Raw genomic sequence first — 16,425 nt, 5'->3', positions numbered from 1 at the left:
AGTGTGCCACAACTATTTGGCAGCTGCATGTGTTGGGAGTGGGTGGCATTGTGGGCATGACTATCCACAGAGGCAACCTCTGTCCCCATTTGGCACCGTGGGTTGTGGGAAGGGGGGGGGAACGGAAGGGTGCAGGTCATTCCGCTTCCCTGTCACAACCCCGTGATGCCATGCTTCACATCTAGCAGTCACTGATTTTTCTTCAGTCCACGTTTGGCCCTGTGAGTCTCCAACGTGTTTAATGTGAGCGCGATTTCTGTGGGAAATGGAGCCCGCGCTCGCTGGGACTCTCTGATGAGTGTCGCAGCAATCACGTTTGGGCAGTTGAGCTATTCCTATCGCAAAGTGACAGTGAAGAGATCGACGATGATTGAGTCGCCTTAGAGCGTATGACACTAAGCTTGGCAATTGCGTGTGGCAGACAGGAAATGCCTCAGGCACCTGGATCACGCACTCTTGGGCTCCGAGGAAACAAGCCTGAAGTGGTGGGATCACATCATCATGGAAGTCTGGGATGACGACATGTCGGAATCTGCGAGACATGGCAGAACTTTCGGATGAGAAAAGCCACTTTCAACCATGAGACTGTGTGAGTTAGCTTCGCCCCAGCCAACTGTGGCGCAGGAGAACACAACGAATTGTGAGCTGCCTGTCCAGTCGGAGAAGGCGGTGGCTATTGCACATTGGAAGCTGGCAACCTCCAGACAAGCTAACGATCGGTCGCAACCAACAGTTTTGAGATGGGGAAGTCGACGCGTTGGAATCGTGTGTGATCGAAGTTTGCAGGGCCATTATTATAATCGCTCCTGCTAAGAAAACCAATGACTCTGGGCGAACGTGCAGGAACATTCTGGATGGCTTTGCACAAATGGGTTTCCCTAACTGTGGAGGGGCAATAGATGGGACGCATATTCCTATCCTGGCACCACCCCACCTGGCATCCGAGTACATTAATCGGAAGGGGTATTTCTCAATGGTTCTCCAGGCGCTTGTGGATCACCGTGGGCGTTTCACTGACATTTACACAGGATGGCCTGGAAAGGTGCATGATGCACGCATCTTTCGGAACAGTGGCCTGTTCAGGAAGCTGCAGGCAGGGACTTTTTTCCCAGACCGTAAGATCACAGTTGGGGACGTCGAAATGCCCATTGTGATCCTTGGAGACCCCGCTTATCCGTTAATGCCTTGGCTCATGAAACCGTATACAGGGAAGCTTGACAGGAGCAAGGACCGGTTCAACTACAGGCTGAGCCGGTGCAGAATGACTGTGAAGTGTGCTTTTGGCCATTTAAAAGGGCACTGGCGTTCTCTTTATGGGAAGCTAGATTTGGGGGAAAGCAGCATCCCTGCAGTTATATCCGCGTGCTGTACCTTCCATAATATTTGTGAAGGGAAGGGTTAAACATTCAGTCAGGAATGGACCTCCGAGGTTCGACGCCTGGAGGCTGAATTTGCACAGCCAGAGAGCAGGGCTACTAGAGAGGACCAGCACAGGGCTACAAGGATTAAGAATGCCTTGAGGGAGGAATTTGAGGCTCAAAGCCAACAGTAATGTTTGGTGCCTTGCACGGGAGTGAAGTGCAGTGGTTACAATGATTTGCAGTGCCTGTTTTTTTTTCCTGGGCTACGGTATCATATGCTTTCTGCAATAAAGAAAATGTTTTGAAAGCCACAAATTCATTTATTGAAAAGAAAATAACTAAAGGGCAGGGGGGTGGGGTGGCGAACTGTATAGTCAGAAGTTTGAATGTGTCCTGTCTGGAGTGCTGTGCAATGATTGCTGCACTTCAGGATGACAATGCTGCATGGTGATGGGGGTTGAGTGCAGAGGGTAAGGGTCATAGTTCTCAGGGCTGGTAGGTGAACATACAGGTGTTGGGGTAGTTGCTGGTGGTAATAACCTGGATGCTGGAGAAGGGGGTTATGAGCTGACATTGGGGCAAAAGGGAAAGAGCTTTGGGACCTTGGGGGGGCCGCACGGTAGTGCTCTGCCTGCATGGCTATGAGTGACTGGATACAGTCCGTTTGGCGCACCAGGATGCTTATCAGCTGCTTTGTGCTTTTCTTCTTAGCTATTGCCTTTCTCCTGCTTTCTCTTTCCCTCCAGTCCTGCATTTTTCTCCCTCCAGTCCTGGAGTTTTTTACTCTCTCTGGCAGACTGAATCATAACTGCTTTCACCATATCTTCTTTGCTTTTTCATGGCTTCTTCCTCAAGTTCTGTAGCCTTTCAGCAGTCTCTGATCCAGCCAGTGGGGTATTCAAGGACACTGTTAATAGAAAGACAAAAATTGAAACATTTAACAGAGAGGCAGCATTGTGTATAATCACAGTGAAGGAGTTTACAGTCTCACTTTAGTATACTTTCCACATACCAAACAGAACACAGAGAACTCACAGCAGCGAAGACATGGTGAGTAACGGGGAATGAGTGCAGGAGTTAATTAATCCTGGAAGCTATCTTGCTGCTGCGGGTCACCTGGGAAGGGGGACTGATTGGTTCAGGGCTGCATTGGGGTTTCTGTGAGTTGGGGAAAGCAAAGAGCTGCAGGGGGACCTACACTGAATACTATCCCTACATTTTCCACAAGAGTTAATCTTGGAAGATATCTCACTGCTGCGGGTCACCTGGGAAGCAAGGGAGGGTCTTCTACAGCAATGCGGATTCTGCCCTGGCCCCTATGCAGCTTGCCTGTGCGCAGCAATGGTCCCCCCACGCCTAGCGGCACAGTGGCGCGGATGCGTTAGCCTGACTGGGACAAGGACCACAGTGGCTCTCCCTATAAACTTGCGCAAGCGCATTGCACACGCTCTGGCAGAAACTTTTGAAAAGATTACCGAGGCCGATTACCGTGACGTGATAGACCACATCAGTGGGCTATTCCACATCTAGGCATGCATGCATGCAGCCATAACCCCCCCTCCTCTCCTGAAACATTTCCATCCTGAAAATAAAAGCTGCATACCGGGAACCTGCTCCTCTGCTCCTCCTTCACCAAGTTCCAGCTGCTGCAACTGGCTACCTTCCTCCTGGCTTGAGAAGAGCTCTTGGCTGCATGCCTCCGGGACTCCGAGGTGTCTTCCCCCACCCCAGTACCCTCACTCTCGGTTTCCTCCCCCCCTCCATCTCCCTCTCCTCTCCCTGCTCTGAACTGTCCATTGTGGTCCTTGGATTGGCAGTGGGATCACCCCCAAGTATCGCATCCAGCTCCTTGTAAAAACGGCAGGTCTTGGGGGCAGCACCTGAGCAGCGGTTTTCCTCACGGGCTTTGCAATAGGCACTCCGCAGCTCCTTTATTTTAACCGTGCACTGCACCATGTCCCGGTCATGGCCCCTTTCCAGCATAGCCCTTGTGATCTGCCCATAGGTATCGTAATTCCTACGGCTGGAGCGCAGCTGTGACTGCACAGCTTCTTCCCCCCAAACACTGATGAGGTCTATCAACTCGCCATTGCTCCACGCTGGGGCTCATTTGGCGCGTGGAGGCATGGTCACTGATTGATTGCACTCCACACCTGGGTGAGCAAACAGGAAAGCGATTTTTAAAATTCCCGGGGCATTTAAAGGGCGGGTCACCTGAGGCCAGGGCAGTAGAGTGCGAATTGATGAGCAGAGTGTCTGAACAGGTATTCTGGGATACCTCCTAATATCCTGGAGGCCAATTACAGCACTTTTGGTGGCCACACTTCCGGAGCAGTGCTGCATCTCCAGCGCTGCAATCGTTATACCCGAGGCAGAGCAGGAATATGGCCAGCACTGCAGCCAGGGAGATGCAGCGCTGTATGTGCCTTGCAAGTGTGGATGGTGAGTAAGTTGCAGTACTGGTGGTGGGTTTACAGTGCTGCAACTCTCCAGAAAGTGCCCAGAAAGTGCTGAGCACATACCATCTGAAAATTTGGGCCCTTTTATGGCATCTCCTCTTGGGCACCCAAAACCAAGAGTCACTTATTAAAATAAAGGTATATAGAAGGAGCATTAGTGTTATCACTTCTTATATCTTACATGGCTATATGTTAAAGGAAGATTAAGGCTGAGATGGAAAGCAGTAGTATGGAAACTGGTGGTTAAAGCAGGGGTTCCCAAATGTTTTGCTGTTATGACCACATTTTAATTGATTTCCTCCCGGGACCCCAGACAGCATGGAGGATGCCAGTTGGAAGAGCGACATAGTCTCTGCTGCACAGCATGACTTGGCATATGCCGCACGTGAGGTCATGGTGCCTGGAGGACACCATTTTGCTCTACAAAATGCCTCTTCCACACGGCGGAACGTCATATTTATGATGCATGTGGGGTCATGCTGTATAGAGGTGTAGCAGGGTGGACTCCTGCTCCGGGAGAGAAGGGGTTAAAACAGCCCTGGCAAGGGGCTGTAGCTGGAGCCAGAAGCCTGGGCTGATGGCGGGAGTGGCTGCAGCTGGGGGCCACTCCCCAAACTGAGCCACAAGGCCAGGGGAGCCAGAAGTAGAAGGAGTCTCTCTCTGATTGGAGAGAGAGACAGGCCTAGCTGCTTGGGAACTCACCCAGGGGTCCTAGAGGAAGGCAGGGCTGGGGAAAAGCCTTAGGAGCTGAGAAGCCCTAGGCTGTAGGGCCTAATTCTAGACCTGCAAGGTACTGGGCTTGCAGAGGGGCAGCTGGAGGGTGGGTAAAGGCAGCCAGGCCAAAACCCCTTTGCCTATGATGAGTGGCTGATACTGCAGTCTGCCCCAGGGCGTGGGGGCTAGACAATGACTGGGCAGTAGCCAATACTGAGGCAAAGTGGGGATAGTGGGGTGGGGTTCTCCTGGGAGCAGGGGAGACCCAGTTAAAGGGGCACCAAGGTCCAGGGAGGGGCCCGGGGCCAGCAGAGGACAGGTGGATCACCGGCCTGCAGAGGGCTCTCCGTAGCGGGAATTGAGCTAATTCCCTGGAGTAACCAGCAGGAGGCGCCACGGGGGTGAGTCCACACGTTTACAGGAGGATACTATTTTGTACAGCAAGTTGGTGTCCCCCATGCACTGTGACCTCACACACATCATACATGCAAGGTCACACAGTGCAGAACAGAATGGTGTCCTCCACACACTAGGGATCACCCCAACCCCATTTGCTGATGGTGCAACCCCATTTGGGGTTGAGAGCCACAGTTTGGGAAGCTGGGTTAAAGATAAAACTTGTCATATTCATTCCAATGGGATTAAATGCAAGGAGTGATTGAGGCGTTATGGTGGTGCCCAGTAGATGTTAAAATGTTTGAGGTTTCATCCTTTCAAATGCAAATTGCTTTGCTTTCACTGTGGGTTTTTTTGGTCACAGGCTTAGTCTCCTTTATTAAGTTTGGGGTATAGATTTAAGTTTCATAATACTGGAAATAATGATGGGAAAGACCTACAGTCTCTCTTGTGCTGCAGCCTTTGTTTGTTGGAGGTGAATAAATTGGGTTTTAAGTTTCGTGTTGTGATTAAGATAATGCAGTGGAGAAAGATGTTGACAAGTTGTGTGCATTACAAGCCGGTCTTTGACTGCTGCAATAACTCAAATTGAGTGGGCCCCTCAGATGGATGAAGATGGAACAGAAAACAAATATTCTTCCGAGACATCAGAGTTGTTAAATTGTTCTTGTGAGTCTTTTCTGTATGGTTGGGCAGATATTGCTAAATTTACATTAGCATTTGTTTATAAAAACATCTACCACTAAGCATTTTTCAGCTTTTGTTAATTTTATACATTTGGGTAAAATAGGCTGTTACAACTAGTTAAAATGTCTGGATTCAGTAGAAACTACAGGCTGATAAGATCCCTTTACATGGAAAGAGTGGTATAAATGGTGTACTATACATCCAAATCAGGCCTTTATTTGTAGCTTTAATGTTTCATTACTGTTTGTGTTTAAACGTTAAGGGCCAGATCCTCAACTGGTGTTAATTAGGAGCAAATACAGCAAGGCTGATTTGTCAGCCCTCAGCATTACACTGGTCCTAAATGCCTCTGTATGGCTCGAAAGCTTGTCTTTCTCAATAAAGCTATTAGAGCGACGAGGTGGTAAATCTAAGCTCAGCAGCTAAAACGTTGAAATGGTCAATCACTGCTTCTTTAACTTTCCCACAACATGTAATTGTGTGTGTTAAGGTATTTATATTTGACAGTCTAATTCACAAGGCCACAAATGTGCAATATGGGTAAGTTAATATTACAATGAGAACTTAAAAAGTTCTTGATTTATCGTTAAATTTGCAAACTTAACTTCACATAACTCTAAGTATTTGCATTTAGTTTACTTTTTTAAGACAGAAGGAAGAAGAAATATTTGCAGTTGTTTTGGGCAATTCCGTAACCTTAACAACTTTGATGTACAATACTTAGCTGTGTAGTAGCCAATTATGCAATTTAATGTGAAAGTCCATAGTTCTGAGGGAATTGCCCATTGTCACATAGCAAAAGAGCACCTCTGTATCTAAAACTGCAGACTTAAGCTATGTCTACACTACAGTCTTACAGTGGCACAGCTCCTGTGTAGCAGCTCTATGCTGACAGGAGAGTGCTAACGAGCGGCAGTAGCTATATCAGCGAAAGAACATCTCCCGCTGACGTAGCACTGTCCACACCAACACTTTTGTCAGTGAAACTTATGTCGATCAAGGGTGTGTGTTTTTTTCACACTCCAACCAACAAAAGTTTTTTACTGACAAAAGTGCTAGAGCTGTAGACAAAGACTTGCGTAGTGACTTCCTTTGTGAGGGTTGGCCACACATGAGCTGGTATAGCTGGATTTTGTTTTAGTTTAATGTGTCATTTTGATGCAGAATGGATTCTCACTCCTTTACAATCCTCACTTGTGGTATTAAGGGGATTGATTAAGGGTTTTATTCAAACGGAGAATTGTTTGGGAATCCAAGTAATTGAAAGCGCAGTTATAACAAAATTCTACTGGAAGTTTAAACTAGAGTATTTGCTTTAAGGAATGTTGTAATAAAATACAAGTCTAGAAGTCTTCTGGTTTTGCTAAGTCCCTTATAGTGAGAGTTCAGGTTTTGTCCCTTGCTTATAGTAATCACAGATGATTCATTTTGAAGGATCAAATTAGTAACTGGATTTTATTATCTCTCTAAGGCCTTGTGTGCACAAGAAAGTTGCACCAAGTTAATTCCATTTCTAAACTGTGCAATCCCCTTGTGTAGATTCTTAAATTAGTTAACCAGTTTGAGTGTCCATATGAGTGCATGTTTGTTTAAATCAATTTCTAAACCAATTTAGTTAAATCAATACAACTTTTGGTGTATATAAGGAGAAGAATTCTTTCTTGTTTGAATGCCATTTAGCTGTCTATAAAGAATGTGCAATTTGTGAGAATTCCAGTAAGAGCCATTTAAAACTGACTTGCTGTAGCAATAAAATTCTTGATGAAACTTTGTTTTGGTAACATGAACATTTTTGCTTATGTGCATGTCTCTTGTTTATGAAGGTCACCGATTTTATAGATCTGGATATAAAGCATAACACGAAGATTCTTCAGACTGATTCTTGTAATATTCCACTGTACTTGTTTGTGCTTGGAGGAAATCAGTTCACTGTGGCTTTAAATTTAAACTTTTACCAATTTAAAAGTGTAATTGATTATTTAGTCAAATCTTCCTGTTACCCACTCCAGATTTTGAAGAATTTCACATCTGTTCATCTATCTCATGTGGAACTGAGGCAAATGGGCCAGCAACTGATAGGAAGTTATCCTGTTCACTTCCACCGCTGTGGGGATGTGGATGAGAAAGGAGGTTATAGCTTCAGGACTTATCTGGAAGGCCTTTCCATTCATCATTGTTTCTCCAGATGTGTGACAATTCATGCAACTAATGGCTTGTTGGTAGGTGACATGAGAGAGATGCCATTTAAAATTGTTTAAAAGTAAATGTTACAAAGCACAGTCGGTGTGAAAATACTTTATTTCACTTTTCAGTTTAAATGTGCACGACATGACTAAAAAGTTAATACATAGTTACCTGGTGTAAACAGTGACTTTTGTGACAAGTCTTGGTCTTTCTAATTGAATTTTTAGAGCCTTGCAGTGAGCCAACATCTTCAGAAAAAGTCTCTGGGGAACAAATAAAACTTGACATTTGACTTAGCCATTATTGCTAATATTGAAACTTCATTTTGCAGTTATGCCAAGATAGTAAAACTAAATGGCACTTGTCAAATAAATCTCAATGAATGCTATTGCTAATGACATAATGAACTTGTATTTCTGCAGATAAAGGACACCATTGGTTATGACACACTAGGCCACTGTTTCTTCATAGAGGATGGCATTGAACAGAGGAATATTCTGTTCCACAATCTTGGCCTGGTCACCAAACCAGGCACTCTTCTTCCCACAGACAGAAATAGCACCATGTGTATGGCCATTAAGGATAAAGTGTATGGAAATTATGTTCCAGTGCCAGCCACAGACTGCATGTGAGTATCTATCTGGCTAAGAAAAGAAAATCAAATTAGTTGCAGTAATTACATTTTTGAAAAACTCTTGTTGCTCTACAAATAGGCAAGATTTTTTTTTTCATGAAGCTGCCAAAGATGGACAGCTGGAATACAAATTGCTATAGAAAAAAGCATTAACAATCTGAAAAACACAAATAGAATATATGAACAACTGTGTTGAAATACAGTCGCTACTTGATATTGTACCTGATTCAGCAGACTTCCCTTCAGACTATTTCCTTATTTTCATGCAAGGGTACCAGACTCTCTGAAACCACCATTTTTAATGTTTAATTAATAAATTAAGGTATTTGGTTTCTTCTGTAAAAGCCAAATAAGATTGTGCTACTTATTACCAAAATGGTTTATCATTGCATGTAGTATTTTAACCACTTTAAACAAGAGCTTGCAGGAGGACTTCTGAAAGATACGGAGACAATTTTCTTTAGGAAAATATGTCTTTCTTCATGATTTCTTACTTGAAGATCATGACAGACGTGCTTTGTATGTCAAATCAGCACTCACTAATTTGGTAGATATGAATGCTAAATTTTCTGTAGGGATTTTACCATTTGTAGCATCTGAATTATTTATTGTTTCTGAATAATATATTGCAGGGCTGTTTCAACATTCTGGATTGCTCATCCCAACAATCATCTTATAAATAATGCAGCAGCAGGCTCACAGGTGAGGCACATAGATATTCTTTGACACAAACTGTTCATATTTCAGATAACTAAGGCATACACTATTAAAAAGGTAGGCATGTCAAAGTTTCACGTGTAGATGTATTTCTTTTTATGTTTAGAAGTACAATGGCATTTTACATGCAAGCTGTCTCTTCTAAATGGGCATTTGAAAATTGCTGAACATCTCTGTTCTGAAGAGAACAGAAGATAATTCTTTTTCTGAATTATTCTTATATTTGTGATAGTGTGTATAGTGAATCATTTGTGAACAAGGGATCTTACTAATACATCCGTGCTAATATTAAGGCTTCAATATTTTCTGTAGTTTATATTCTGTGGCTACTGTTCAGGACCTAAAATTTTGGCTGTATTCAGTGGAAACCAAAATAGCTGTGCTGTGTTTGTTTTTTTTTTTTATTACAGTGGACTAAGATGTGTTAATTGTCTTGGCTATGCATTAGTCTGTTATTTCTCAACACGGATACCTAAAATGCTGTGACAAGCGGAACACAAATCCTAGAATGATGAGACCGTTCTATCACCAAATATAGAACACGAGCAGGGTTTTGGTGACTTAAAACCATTCTCTTCTCCCCAGTGGCAAATTGTAGGGTAGAGCGCAGTAGCTCTATAGCCACTATTCAAGCCTTTTGGGCTAGAGCATCCCTGTTGCACTTGAGCATTCCCTACAGGAAGGTTTTACTTAAGAGCTCAGATCTTTTAGGCACACCATATTAACACAAATCAGAGATGGCATGGAACTCTCTCCTGATGTACCAGGACTGCAGAGGCTCCTACTCAACTACTGTGTCCTGGCCACCTCTCATGCAGGGTAACATTTGGGGTGGAGGGTTGCAGGCTTCTGCTAACTGGTAAATGTCACCTTTTTAAGAGTGGTTGCTTGGGGAATTGAGAGAAGATGGAGAGGTGTGTGAAATAATTGCTGCATATTATTGGCTCAGAGTTCTGAGCTGGCCAGACTTAATTTTTTTGAAAGCTCTTTGAGTTTTTTGGCTTTATCATTAAATCTTGATATTGGCAGAGTGATGAGCAATTCTTAAAGACAAATAAGTGGAAAATATTTGTATATATTCTACAATAAAATGATTTGCTAGCTAGCTGAACAAAAATATGATTGCGTACACAGAAATGTAATGTGTCATTGAAATGCAAAAGGTTACAATTTTTCCTAGTGACTTTGAGTTCAGACTTGAAATGTTCAAAATTAGGGGATCTTTGTGGCTAAAATTTTCCTTTTTTCTGTGTAACCTTGTAATGATGCATACAGCCTTTTTTTGTTATTCTGCAGACAGTTCTTTTTTCAGACACGATTTAATGTGGAATTCATTGATTCATTGTGAAAATATCAGTTGTTTTCATTTTATTATTGTTTGAGACATGTAAATTATGTTTAAAATACATTTTGATTTGTTGAAGTCAATATAGCAGTAATGATGATTTAAACATGCTGGCGCTAGACAGATCATTTTGTCACTTTTAAAACATGTTCTCACCTTCTTCTTTGCAGGATGCTGGAATATGGTATTTGTTTCACAAGAGTTCAACAGGAGATTCTCATGGTTTATACCCTGAAACCAAAGCAGAGCTTACACCATTAGGCATCTTCTATAACAACAGAGTTCATTCTAATTTTAAGGTAGTGTACTAATAGCTTGATACCTGGGCTTTAATAACTATAATATTTCAATATTAAGACCTGCATGATTAAACAAAAAATCATAATAGTAAAGACAGGTGACTGAAAGCTTGGTCGTCTTGAAATTGGTTGTCTCGTATTGCAGCGCATAGTATGATCAGGTACTTGTGCAGTCCCTTGTTATGCTCATCCTCAAAGTAATTTTGGTGTTTAATATTCTCTTTTTTAAAAGGTGGGGAGTTGTCAAATTACACCGAAAACAAAAATCCATAATTTTTGCATAATATGCTGACAGAAATTGTTAGTATCTCAGTTGTCAATGTTGAGAAACTTCTCAGTGTTTTAAGGCTGTCATTTGGTGCTTTTGAAGTGCAATGATCCTTGAGAACCACAAATCAGGGTGGCTACGAACTGAAAGTTGTAGTTCATAAACTGTCAGTGACCTGTTCCCCTTGGGTCATTAACACACAAACTTCAAGTGCTTCTTTATCGTCTCACAGTATTTTGACTTGAGAAGTCCATAGACCATTTCATAGGGTAGTTTGGCGGCAGCTCAGATCTATGGTACCAGTGGGTACACGCAAGGGACTCTTGAGCCATTCAAAGTCATTCCAATTTAATTAAATTAGCAAACTTCAGTTGACAAAATAAGATACTGTCTCTTCTATATTTTTTGCCTTATAAAGTCACATTGAGCCCTTCGGTAAAAAGCATTATAATTTCATGGTAGCTGCTCTGTATGGCAATTTACATCTTGATTTTTAAAAAACCATCTAGAAAAACAACACGGAGTCCGGTGGCACCTTAAAGACAAACAGATTTATTTGGGCATAAGCTTTTGTGGGGAGAAACCCACTTCTTCAGATGCCTGGAAGAAGTGTGTGTTTTACCCACAAAAGCTTATGCCCAAATAAATCTGTTTGTCTTTAAGGTGCCACCGGACTCCTTGTTTTTGTGGATACAGACTAACAAGGCTACCCTTCTGATACTTAAAGCCATCTAGGTATTTCTTTACCCGTCTATATTAGCTTAAAGGTGACATAAGAGTTCTCTGAAAGTCAAATCCTAATACCATATACTTTGGGATGTTAGAAACTGACTTTTTTTTTCTTTTTCACTTTTCTGGTTATAATAGGCTTTCCTGCTCCAAATAAGAGTGACAGTATCACAGCATGGATGCACAACTTTGTGGGGGCTGTACATTAAAAACAGTTCTATTTGAAAATTGAAGGCAGTTATTGAGAGTTGGACAAATGTGTATTCAAATCAGAAGTATATTCTAGTAGAGGTGCTTAAACCAAATCACACATGCCTATTTATACTAAAATGTGGTTGAAGATAGGGAATATTCTAAGCCAAGACTTCAATTTTTTGTGAGGTGACTATGTGGTAGAAGAGTTAATTACATTTGAAAATAACAGATTTCAAATGTTTTTAATGAATTCTAAACTATAGTATTTCCATGAACATTTTCAGTCCTGTGATAGCACTAAGTATTATTTGAGATATATTTCCCCAGGCTATGTTAGCTAAGGAAAATAGAGAGCTAAAGAGAGTACGTTGAAAAAAACAAACAAACCCAGCATTATACACGCAGTGACTCACTATTTTGTGAACCCAATTTCAGATTTATCACGAAAGATAATTTTGTAAAGCTATCTGGGACTGGGTCAGGTAAATTATTTGTTTCTTCCCTCACTTTTTTCAGGCTGGCTTATTTATTGATAAAGGTGTAAAAACCACCAATGCTAGTGCTGAGGATCCAAGGGAATATCTTTGTCTGGACAACAATGCGAGGTAAAATCTGTTCTTTCAATACTATTGAATGCATATTGAGATTTTAAAATAGCTAAGTTCTCAGAATTGGTGCAGAGAGCTCCCTAATGTGTAGGATTGGGCCAAGTTTCATAGCAGTTATTTTGTGGGTTTCACCCTTCCACAAATGTTTCTGTACCTTTTTGATTCCGTCTATTTACTTTTGTGTTCAAATCAATAAAAATACAGAGTGCGTATGAATTATCTGCCACTTTTCCAGTTAGCTTAAAACAGGGGAACTGAATATGCCTTAAGCCCCTTGGGCTCTCATGGGATCCCCAGCTGGGATCACCCTCGGCCTGTACCCAGGCTATTTCTTCCATCCTCCCTGTTGCTTTTGTGTTTGTAGTACACTGCTACACTGAGTCAAAAATAGGCTGCAGCTGCCACTATGTGGGACCAGCTGGGCAGCAGGTTTGGAGGTGTGGAGAAACATTTATCCTACCCCAGTGAAGAGCACTCCGTAAAATTAGGTGCACTTGAGAGGTATAGGAGGGAGCAGTCAGCACCCATCCCTCCAGCCTTCTGTCTAGTGCAACTGCAGCCCCACATGCCCTTTCAGTGGCAGTGTCAGTTTTCCTCCTCTCTCTTTCCATCCCCTCTGATTAATGCTTTAAGGAGAATGGGAGAGAAGAAAGACACAAGGGAAGGCAAGAGAAAAGAAGGGGGTGAGACTCAAGTTGTGGGACAAAGGAGCCAGGGAACAGGAAGTCGCAGCTCAGGAAAAGTAGGATGGGAATCCATAGTGGGAGATATCGTAGCCCTTCTGGGAAGGGCAGGGAAGAGAAGCTTAATTCTCAGTCTTTTTTATTGCTTCTTCCCAAGAATAGGATGGTCAGATCTCTGAAGACACTGTTGTGGGAATGGAGACTTGTGGGGGCACTCACAGTGAATTTAGGCTTCTAGTCTCTGTCATCTTTCAGCATGGGCCTTTTTGCCTCAGGCATGTTGCAGGAGCTGATTTTGCATGTCCAGTGAGTGCAAGCGTTTATATCGTGGTATATACCACAACAGTGTGTGTGTGTTCACAGAGCATAAATCAGATACCTTCCTTTCAGGTGGGCTTTTTTTTTTCTTTTTTTTTTCTTTTCCCCTCCCTTTCCAAGATTTCGACCTCATCAAGATGCCGACCCTGAGAAGCCCCGAGTTGCTGCTCTGATTGACAGACTAATCGCTTTTAAAAACAATGATCATGGGTCTTGGGTCAGAGGAGGGGACATCATCATTCAGAACTCTGGGTAGGTATCCAAGAGCAAACCTCTACGTGCTATAAAAAGACATTCTCTTGGACAACCGGTATAAAAGCTAGTAGAAGTGTGAGTTGTAAAGTCTGGGAAAGCCTATATTAAAGTAGGATTATGAGAGAGAATGTCAGAGCTAAACCATTGAAGCTGTTCGACTCTCCCATTCCACTAATGGGCTGAAACTAAGCCCTTGTAAGATTACATGGGAATTTCATTTAAATGGGAAGCAAACAAGAATTTAAAATGACATGATAGAGAAAATTTAAGTCCAAAAAATTAACAGAGACCATAGAAAGTAGTTTTAAAACTTTTGACTTAGCTTTAGAGAAACCTCAAATATACTATCATATTGCCACTAAACAAAACTAAAGAGAAACAGTTATACTGATCTTAAAACACCAGAAATCTCTAAGTATAATAGTGATGGTGATTTTTTTTTTGTAAGTTTCGTTTCATACACAGATTAAGATTCGATTCAGTTTGAAGTGAATCTGCTCTGATCCTTTGAGAAACTAAAATAAAAATACACTTAAATGTTCATGAAATGTGTATTGTACATGATTTGAAATTTGCGTTGTTCAAAAATAATTTTCTCTTGTAGGTTTGCTGACAATGGAATAGGTTTAACTTTTGCCAGGTGAGTATTTTTGTACTGGATTTCATTGCTATGTTCAGTTTTCCTAGCTTAATTTTTCACAGTATATGTCAAAGAATAAGTAGTAGATGTGATACTAGGGCTATTCAGAAACCCAAATGTAAAAAAATTAGAAATGTGAAAATGACGACAAGAAGGCCAAGAGGGTCTCACCAGTTTTGACCCTGAGTCTGCTTCTGCTGAAGCTCTGATCCATTGAGTCATGATACTAGATAATTAGATGACATGACCAGGACTCTAGGAAAGTGTGCAACAGGTGTTCTCAAACAGGGAGTCACGAGGTTATTACATAGGGGGTCATGAGCTGTCAGCCTCCACCCCAAACCCCACTTCACCTGCAGCATTTATAATGGTGTTAAATATATAAAGATGTGTGTTTAATTTATAAGGGGTGGGGGGTCACAATCAGAGGCTTGCTATCTGAAAGGGGTCACCGGTACAGAAGTTTGAAAACCACTGCCAACATCCTAGCTTTTCACCTTTGTATAATTCAGATGTTCTTAATACTGAAAATACAAGTTTTAAAGAGCAAACTGGAGGTCATAGGGAACAAGAAAATGTAATACTTACAATTAATTGATTTAATGCACATACAGTTGATTTTTTTTTATTTATTTATTTTTTTTAGGCTAGGGTTTTTGAAAAGCAGGGATTAAATTGTATATTGCAATATACTTCTAAACAAAGCAAGCTAAGCCCTTTGTTTAGATAAAGATAAACAATAGTTAGAACTTGTAGGATGTCTTTTTATTTCAGAACAATTTAACTTTCCTGTTTGCTGTAGTACCATATCAGTAATCTTGGACTTCATTTTGATAGTGATGGAAGCTTTCCAAAAGATGAAGGCTCCAGCCAGGAAGTATCAGAATCTTTGTTTGTTGGCGAGAGCAGGAATTACGGCTTCCACGGTGGCCAGAACAAATACTCAGGAACTGGAGGAGTAGATAATAAAAATCGCACTCTCCCTAGAAATCGGTAAGTGTTTCAGTGGCAAAACCAAGTTGTTTTTTCCAAAATTTACTTTTTCTGTCTGATTGAAACTAGTTCTACATTTGTAGTGCTATTATTACATTGCATGGAATAAAAAATTACTCCAAGATAAAACATGGCTACAAGGGAGTCTGCATGGTTTGGGGACTTGATGACAGAATGTATCACCTTCTGCTTCTGGGCTGGCAGTTTGAATCCAGCCAAGAATAGTAGTGACTAAAAACTGTTAGACTGACGGAAGGTGGGTTGTTTATATCAAATTAGTTTGACCATCTCAGTCCGGTTTCCAATGAGCAGGTGTTCTCATCCCAAAAACGATTACCACAGTTGGTGCTAATTTGCACCTTTATTGACCTTCCATAGATCCTCTCAGATGGAAGAGTGGTTCTTCCAGGGGCACAGTTAAGGCACGTTAACATAACAATGTGGGAAAGCTTTCACTGATATTGCCCAGTATTTGATGAACAAGAGGACTTCAGTCTCCTGGATGGTCAGTTTAACAATGTCACAGTTTAGGGGAACTGCACCTGTATTCTCCCTCTATGGGCTTCCAGCTCCCCAACAATCTCCTCTCTTGCATGGAGACTCACTCCTCTCTCCCTTCTGACCGAAGTATTTCCAGGCTGAACAGTTCCTTGCCTTTACTGTTATTCCCAGCGAAAGCCAGTCTGCTTAAGCACGTCGGCTTGCTTTAATATCGGAGACTAATAATCAGTCCCAATGATTTAGCTATCGTATAGTTCTTTCTAAGTAAGCATATTTGTTTCTTAAGGTAAAAGCGCTACAGAGGGAATCTTAAAAACAACAACAAAAACCATACATGTATGCAAATAAGCTTATGAGAGATCACCCCAACTCTGACCTAGACTTAGTCATGTGATTAATTCTTCAAAACCCACCCGGGGGTTCCCTGGAGTTTCAAGTT

General features: G+C 42.0%; 1 protein-coding gene across 1 annotated transcript in view; it reads left to right on the top strand.

Moving 5' to 3' along the window:
- CEMIP2 (cell migration inducing hyaluronidase 2) overlaps window positions 1-16,425 on the top strand; it is a 75,653-nt gene that overhangs the window by 45,730 nt on the left and 13,498 nt on the right. The window contains 9 exon segments of the mRNA XM_032798164.1: window positions 3,657-3,682; window positions 7,620-7,836; window positions 8,224-8,429; window positions 9,068-9,137; window positions 10,668-10,796; window positions 12,505-12,593; window positions 13,718-13,849; window positions 14,457-14,492; window positions 15,330-15,485. Coding sequence (XP_032654055.1) covers window positions 3,657-3,682; window positions 7,620-7,836; window positions 8,224-8,429; window positions 9,068-9,137; window positions 10,668-10,796; window positions 12,505-12,593; window positions 13,718-13,849; window positions 14,457-14,492; window positions 15,330-15,485 — 1,061 coding nt within the window.

The sequence above is a fragment of the Chelonoidis abingdonii genome, chromosome 6, assembly GCF_003597395.2.
Source record: "Chelonoidis abingdonii isolate Lonesome George chromosome 6, CheloAbing_2.0, whole genome shotgun sequence".
Classification (NCBI taxonomy): Eukaryota; Metazoa; Chordata; order Testudines; family Testudinidae; genus Chelonoidis; species Chelonoidis abingdonii.
Note: the sequence above shows the minus strand (reverse complement) of the source record. Positions and strands in the feature narration are given on the sequence as shown.